The sequence below is a fragment of the Dipodomys ordii genome, unplaced genomic scaffold, assembly GCF_000151885.1.
Source record: "Dipodomys ordii isolate 6190 unplaced genomic scaffold, Dord_2.0 Scaffold13, whole genome shotgun sequence".
Classification (NCBI taxonomy): Eukaryota; Metazoa; Chordata; class Mammalia; order Rodentia; family Heteromyidae; genus Dipodomys; species Dipodomys ordii.
In genome coordinates this window covers 23,959,534-23,966,928 of record NW_012267229.1, presented here as the reverse complement: position 1 = coordinate 23,966,928, position 7,395 = coordinate 23,959,534, and the positions used below count along the sequence as shown (strand labels likewise).

General features: G+C 53.3%; 1 protein-coding gene across 1 annotated transcript in view; it reads right to left on the bottom strand.

Moving 5' to 3' along the window:
• Positions 1-752: 752 nt before the first annotated feature.
• Positions 753-7,395, bottom strand: part of Mmp9 (matrix metallopeptidase 9) — an 8,234-nt gene continuing 1,591 nt past the window's right edge. Inside the window, exons 4-12 of the mRNA XM_013010730.1 lie at positions 7,202-7,375; positions 6,797-6,970; positions 5,982-6,158; positions 5,676-5,831; positions 3,961-4,258; positions 3,719-3,858; positions 3,454-3,604; positions 3,260-3,363; positions 753-1,065 (exon numbers count right to left, since the gene is read on the bottom strand). Of these exons, the coding sequence (XP_012866184.1) occupies positions 947-1,065; positions 3,260-3,363; positions 3,454-3,604; positions 3,719-3,858; positions 3,961-4,258; positions 5,676-5,831; positions 5,982-6,158; positions 6,797-6,970; positions 7,202-7,375 (1,493 nt within the window). The 3' untranslated portion in view covers positions 753-946. The remainder of the gene's footprint in view (positions 1,066-3,259; positions 3,364-3,453; positions 3,605-3,718; positions 3,859-3,960; positions 4,259-5,675; positions 5,832-5,981; positions 6,159-6,796; positions 6,971-7,201; positions 7,376-7,395) is intronic.

Below are 7,395 nucleotides of genomic sequence, written 5' to 3'. Positions count from 1 at the left end.
TACACATACATACAACAAAACCCACTATTGAAGAATCAAGGACTCTCAGCTGGGTGCTTGTGGCTCACACCTGTAATCCTAGATACTAAAGAGGCTGAGATCTGAGGATTGCCATTTGAAAGTCCATGAGACTCTTATTTCCAATTAACCACCAAAAAGCCAGAAGTGGAGCTGTGACTCAAGTGGTAGAGTGCTAGCATTGAGCACAAAAACTCAGAGTTATTACCCAAGGCCTAAGTTCAAACACCAGGAGCAACGTACACAAACACAAACACGCGCGTGCACACACACACACACAAGAATCAAGGACTCTACAAGCATAAAGCCACTGCCACCTGCCCCAGAATCATCCCGTCTAACTAAGTTGTACTCTCAGAACTGGAGCCCGGATCTGTGTTTGCAACTCTGTGACAAGCTCTAGCATTTGAGAACCACTATGAGATTCCAGGTTCATGAAGGCAGATCTGAAATCCAGTTCATTTCTCTCCTCCCAGTGTCTAACCTAGAGTCTGTCTCTACAGAGGGGCTCAATGAATGTCTGATGAAATGAATAGCTTAGTCATTTCCTCAGCTGGGCAAGAGAAATAATCACATGACACCTTCCCAATAAGAAATAATGACACCAATAGGAAGGACTGTGTATGTCAATGTTTATGAAGAGCCTCAAGCAGAGCCTGGCCCATAGTAGCACTCTATCAATGGAATACACACACACCTATGAACATGTACACTTGAACACAAACTACTCCTAAAGGTTACACCATCTAAATTTATTAGAAACAGACCAACAAAAAAGGAAGGGGTGAAGAGAAGGCCCAGCCCACCTCTCCTCCTTCCGGCCTCCAGAACACATCACCAGTTTGTATCCAGCAAACTGGCTCATTCCTCCCCATGAGAATGGTCCTGGTAGAGACCCATGCGGTGCCGCTGAAGCAAGAAGGAAGCCCTACTCCTCAGGGCACTGCAGGATGTCAAAGGTCACGTAGCCCACTTGATCCACCTGGTTCACCTCTTCGCGGGAACTCACACGCCAGAAGAAACGGTCTTGACAGAAGTAGGCTTTTTCTGCAGAGGAATAGCAAGCATCAGTCTAGAGGCCATCCCTGCCCGCCCGCTGACACCCACTAGAGACAAGAGCAAGAGCTCTACAATCACCCCTCCTGGATTTTCTAGATCCTTCCAAGGTTTTCACATCACGCTTCCATCTCCACCGCCTGCCTGGATGATGTGGAGGGCACAGACCCCATAGCTCAAACCACAGGCACAGAGCCTGGCACGAAGTAGGCACTCTGTACACATTTTGTGAATGAACCAGCAGATGAATGAGCTGATGGCCTATTTTAGTGCTCAGGACAATTCATTCCATGTGCATTCACTAAACAAACCCATTCGTTCATTCATTTTCAACCAATATTTACTGAGTGCCTACTATATGTCTAATGCTGCGGGAGGTGGCTAGGAATACAACGAAGAAAAAGTGCGGGCACAACTCAACTCTTTTGGTGCTCACCGTTTAATGGGGCAAGAAAGCAATTGCCAAACAAATCTGGAAATGAGATTGGTATGACAATGTAGAAAGCTATGGACGAAATAGAAACAAGTAAACAAATAACAGGTATCCGAGACAGCCTATGAGACTGTGGCATTATGACCTGAAAGATCATAATGAGAGAGGGAGAAAGAGAGGTAGGGGGAGAGAGAGGGAGGGGAAGAAAGAGACAGAGAGAGGGAGGAGAGGGAGAGAAAGAGACAGAGAGAGGGAAAAGATGGAGAGGTGGGGGGGGAGAAGACTGGTGAGAATTATGGAGAAAGCTTTCCAGAGGGAACTGGCAGAGGTGCAAAGCTAGGAATGACCTTGATCTATTCAAAGGGCAACCAGTGTAGGTAGAGCAGAGTGAATGCCAGCAGTTTGAAGAGGAAAACACCAAGACCAAGGTACACAGTGGAAGGGGTGGTCAGATCCTACTCTCTCTCTCTCTCTCTCTCTCTCTCTGCTAATACTGAGGATTGAACTCAGCCTTGTGCTCTCACTTAGCATTTCTGCTTGAGCCATACATAGTTATAATAGTTATAATCCTGGCTTTTTACTGATTAATTGGGCTTTTCTGTCCAGGCTGGCTTTGAGCCACAACCCTCAGATCTCAGCCTCCAGAGTATCTAGGATTCCAGGCATGAGCCACCAGCACCCAGCTCAGATCCTGGTTTTCTCTCAGACCTTAGAATGGGCTTGGGGACACCTCAGGACTATTTCCCTCCAGTCCAAACATCTCCCTATGCCCAGAGAATCCACTAAAGGTGACGGACAGCCAATTGTGTTTGCTGAGGTGTTTGCAAAGGCAATAATGAAAAATGATAGATTAAGAAAAGACTAGAGCCGGGCGCCAGGTGGCTCACGCCTATAATCCTAGCTACTCAGGAGGCTGAGATCTGAGGATTGTGGTTCAAAGCCAGCCCAGGCAGGAAAGTCTGTGAAACTCTTATCTCCAATAAACACCAGAAAACTGGAAATGGCGCTGTAGCTCAAATGGTAGAGCACTAGCCTTGAGCTGAAGAGCTGAGGGACAGCACTCAGGCCCAGAGTTCAAGCCCCATGACCAACAAAAAAAACAAAAAGAAGAAGAAGAAGAAAGAAAAGACTAGAATCAATACCTTCTCAAGTGATGGGTTTGGGCCAGTGCAAAAGAGAAAGAAAATCTAACTGTTGCTGTCATCTCAAATTTACAGCTAGGGAAACAGAGTAGCAGTGCCTTGCCTGAAGACACACAGCCATGAATTGTGTCATTCCTGTTATATTCTTAGTGGCATCCCAGTGCCTGACATACTATAGGCACTTGGCAACTATTGTCTAATACAGGCGCTGAGCACTGCTGGCTCACACCTAGAATCCTAGCTACTCAGGAGACTGAGTTCTGTGGTTCACAGTTCAAACACAGTCAGGTCAAAAAATCCCATGGAACTCCTATCTCCAATCAAACCACCAAAAAGCTCAAAGTGAAGCTGTAGCTCAAGTAGTAGAGCATTAGCTTTGATCAAAAAAAGCCAAAGGACAGAGCCCAGGCCCTGAGTTCAAACTCCAGGACACATATGGAAAGAGTCTCTGTCAACCACATGACCCAGGCCAGAGAACAGCTTCTAGCCTGGGATGCAGGAAATGGGGTCCTTGCCCTGCCTGTACCCCCTGGCTGTATACCTTTTTACCCTGCTGAGAACCTGGCCCCCCTCTAAGACCAGAGAGCCCCGCCCCGGCCTGCACCCTCACCTCGGTACTGGAAGATGTCGTGCGTGTTCCAGGGCACCCCGGGGAACATCCTGTCCAAGTCAGTAGCGCTCTGGGGATCCACCTTCTGCATCTTCAGGTCCAGCCTGCAAGGAGGAAGCAGAGGGATGGACGCGTGCTGGGCCCGCGGGCGGGCGGCGCTCGGGCTCCCCCTGCCGGCGGCCGGCGGCACTCACCTCCAGAAGCGCTGGCCCGCGAACAGCAGCGCCTTCCCCCCTCCGCGGGGGAGGACCCCGGCCACGCGGGCCACCTCGGGGCCCAGGCCCAGCTTGTCCAGGCGCCTCGGGCCCAGCACCGACGCGCCCGAGTACACCCACACGTGGCGTCCTGCGGGAAGGAGGGGCGTGGGTCGCAGGGGGCGCGGGGGAGGCCAGGCCCCGGGGCGCAGAGCCTCTCCCCTCAGGCGGCGTTAAGTCGCCCCCGCCGGGAAGGGGCACTGACCCGAGAAAAAGAAAATCTTCTTGGACAGCGGATCCTCAAACGCGGAGTCCAGCCTGGCGGGCAGCGCCGGCCAGGTGTCGGCGATCCGGAAGGGACCCTGCAGCCGGCGCCCTCCGGCCGAGGTCAGTCGCCAGTACCGCCTGCGAACACGGAAAGGAAACGCGGAGCGCTGAGCCTGACCCCCGCCCCCCGCGACCCCTGAGGTCGAGAGGTCTGAGATCCGAATCCCCCCCCCTCCTCACCCCTCCTTGAAGAAATGCAGGACGGATCCGATCTCCGCGATGGCATCAAAAATGTGCACCTGGCAGGGATCGTCGGCCGGGTCCACAGGCGCTGTAGGAGCCTGGGAAGGGCCAGCCGTCGGGGGGCCAGTAGGCCCGGCCGTGGGGGGCCTTGTAGGGCCAGCTGAGGGGGGCCCTGTAGGGCCGGATGTGGGGTAGGCAGTGGGAGGCAGGCTGGGGCAGGCTGTTAAGGGTGCCGTGGGCTGTGGCTCAGGTGCAGCGGTGGTTGGAGGCCTTGGACCTGGTGCAGGGCCAGGACCTAAAGAGAGACAGTGGCTCAGACACCCCCATTCTGTAGAAGTTTCTTTCCCCCATCCCCATCCCCTTTGAACTCTCCTCACTCAGAGGATGGAGCCTGCCTTCCCTCCCCACTGTTTCCCATACTCTAACTAGGCTTTCAATCATGCAGGTGTTAGCCATTTCTGGGCTGTATGAGACTCGGGGCTAGCTAGGCCTTGTGGACAGAAGACAGGCAGAACCCCTTCTGTCCCGTTCCAGACCAGGAGAGAAAGTGTGTCTTTTCGCCATGTCATACAGTGCTAACAGCTTTATAAACTCACTTTATAAACTGGCTCCTTTGATCTTCAAAGAAAGACTGGATGAGACGCTTCAATCGCCCCACTTTTTAAAAAATGAGGCACTAATACCAGGTCATGAGAAGTGATAACAGCAAAAGCACCAAGCATGTGATGCCTACTGAGGAGCTACGATTACAGGTGTGAGCCAACGTGATGCCTCCCGTAAGCCAGGCATCTCTCTGAGACCCTGTGAGGCCAGACTATTGTCAATCATTAACCCCACTCTGCAAATTAGGAAATCAAGGGACAAACTGATATACCCAAAATCTATTTTGGAGTGGCTGGACTATTTGGGATTGGTTAGGGGGGTATTTTAGTTTTAATGGTGGGGTAGAACCCAAGGCCTCCTGCATGCTAGACAAGTACTGTACTGCTGAACTAAACCCTTGAACCTAGGTCTAACTTCCCCTAGAATCTAGGGGTTTGTTTTGTTTTGTTATAGGTACTGGGACTTGAACTCAGAGCCTCAAACTTGCTGGGATGGGTGGCTTACAGCTAGCACTCTACCACTTGAGCTACACCTCAGAGTTTTGTGTGTGTGTGTGTGTGTGTGTGTGTGTGTGTGCGTAGGGGGGGTCATGAACTCAGGGTCTGGGCAGTGTCCCTGAGCTTTTTTGCTCAAGGCTAGCACTCTACTGCTTTGAGCCACAGCTCAACTTCTGGTTTTCTGATGTTCATTGGAGATAAGAGTCTCACTGGCTTTGACCTGTGGCTTTGAACTGTGATCCTCAGATGTCAACCTGCTGGGTAGCTAGGATTACAGGTGTGAGCCACCAGCACCAGGCTTCTAACTTATATTTTTGCTGGTTAACTGGAGATGGAAGTCTGGAAAGCTCTTCTGCCTGGGCTGGCTTCTAATCTTGATCTTCCTGTCTTCAACCTCCTGAGTAGCTAGGGTTGTAAGCATGAGCCACCAACACCTGGCTAGGTCTGAGTTCTTCAGCCAGTACCATCTCCAACTCCTCACCTGGCAAAGAGAGAGCCTAGGCCCTATCCCAGAAATGTTCGAATACACCCCTCCCTTCTTTTCCTCACTTTCATCTTCTGGTCCAGTGGCTGGGCTACACCCTTCCCTAAGCTCCTTCCACCAGGGCTCACCGTAGAGATGCTGGATGCCCTTTACATCGTCCTCATGCAGGGGGGAGCCCTCAAGGAAACGGTACATGGGGTACATGAGAGCCTCTGGCACAGATGAGTGATCTAAGCCCAGCGCATGTCCAAACTCATGGGCTGCCACTAGGAACAGGCTGTACCCTGGAGGGAAGAGGGAGCCTGAGGCTTGAGCTCTGCCAAGCTGAGCCGAGCCAAGCCCAGCCACTCCACCATCACCACCACCACCACCACCACCACGGTGGAAAGAGGGGGCTGCAGCCTCCAGCCCCCAAGCCTCACAACCTCACCCACCTTGATCAGGGCAAAAGCCCCACTTCTTGTCATTGTCGAAGCTGGAGGTGGTGGCGCACCAGAGGCGCCCATCGCTGCGCCCCTCGCTGGTACAAGTGGAGTAGTCCTTGCCCAGGAAGGTGAAGGGGAAGGTGCACAGCTCTCCCGCCGCGTTGCCCCCGATCACAGTGGAGTCAGCTAGAGAGACCCCAGGGTCTTGGGTAAGCCGGGTAGGTGGATCCAGTAAGGTGCCAGGCAAGGCAAACTTAAGAGCTAGAGAGTCTTGGTGATGTGAGTGCTCATGCAAGCGTGCCCATGCTGAGGTACACATGGTTTCTCGCCCTCACTTGGCTGTGTTGCTCAAAGCTGGAACTTTACCACTTTGAGCCACTGGCTCCACTTTCGGCTTTTTGGTAGTTAATTGAAGAGTCTCACAGAGTTTTCTGCACAGACTGGCTTCAAATCATGATCCTCAGATCTCAGCCTCCTGAGTAGCTTGGATGACAAGGCATGAGCCCTGCCTGGCTCCGTGATCTACTTTTGTGTATTTATTTTTGCTTATATATTAATGTGTTTAATTTCTGGAAACAAGTCATAGAGTGGTCTATTTTTAAAAGCCCCAAGGGATGCTGTGGAGCATGGCTGCACCAGGAAATACTAAAGAGCAGAGGTGGGGATCAGATATCAAAGAGGCTGCAGGGCAAGCAAAATATGGTCACGTGATCGAGGGGGCGGGGTTGGTATAGGAATGTGGTCAGACGGGGAGTGGAGAAATGAGGAAGAGTCTCATTTTGGGAGCCCTGTGAAGGCGGGGGTTGGGGGGAGAGAGTCGGTACCTCGGGTGGGACAGAAGCCATACAGCTTGTCCTGGTCGTAGTTGGCCGTGGTGGCGCACCAGCGGTAGCCGTCGGAGCGGCCCGCGGTGGTGCAGGCGGAGTAGGAGCGGCCCTCGAAGATGAATGGAAACACGCAGGGCTTGCCATCCGCGTTGCCATGCTGCGTGTAGAGCCCTGAGGAGACCCCAACGCTGAGCCCGAGGGCCCCCCACCCCGTTCCCCACTCTAGAGAGGAGGAAACAGCCCAGCGGAGGAGGTGGATCAGCACCTAAGGTTCCGGCCCCTCAGTGCTCCCCTAAAATGAGAGCCCCCCTTAGATCAGCACCGAAGGTTCCGGCCCCTCAGAGGCCCCTAAAATGGGGGTCCCTGAGGTCCGGGCGCCCCCTCCCCTGACGCCGCGCTCACTCTCGCTGGGGCAGAAGCCGAACTGGCGGTCGGTGTCGTAGTTGGCCGTGGTGCTGCACCACGGGGCGTCGTCCGTGCGTCCGTCCGTGGTGCAGGCCCGGTACGTGCGGCCCTCGAAGGTGAAGGGGAAGTGGCACGGCGCGCCATTGGCGTTTCCGAAATAGGTGGGAACCACTGCGGAGGACGGAACGGGG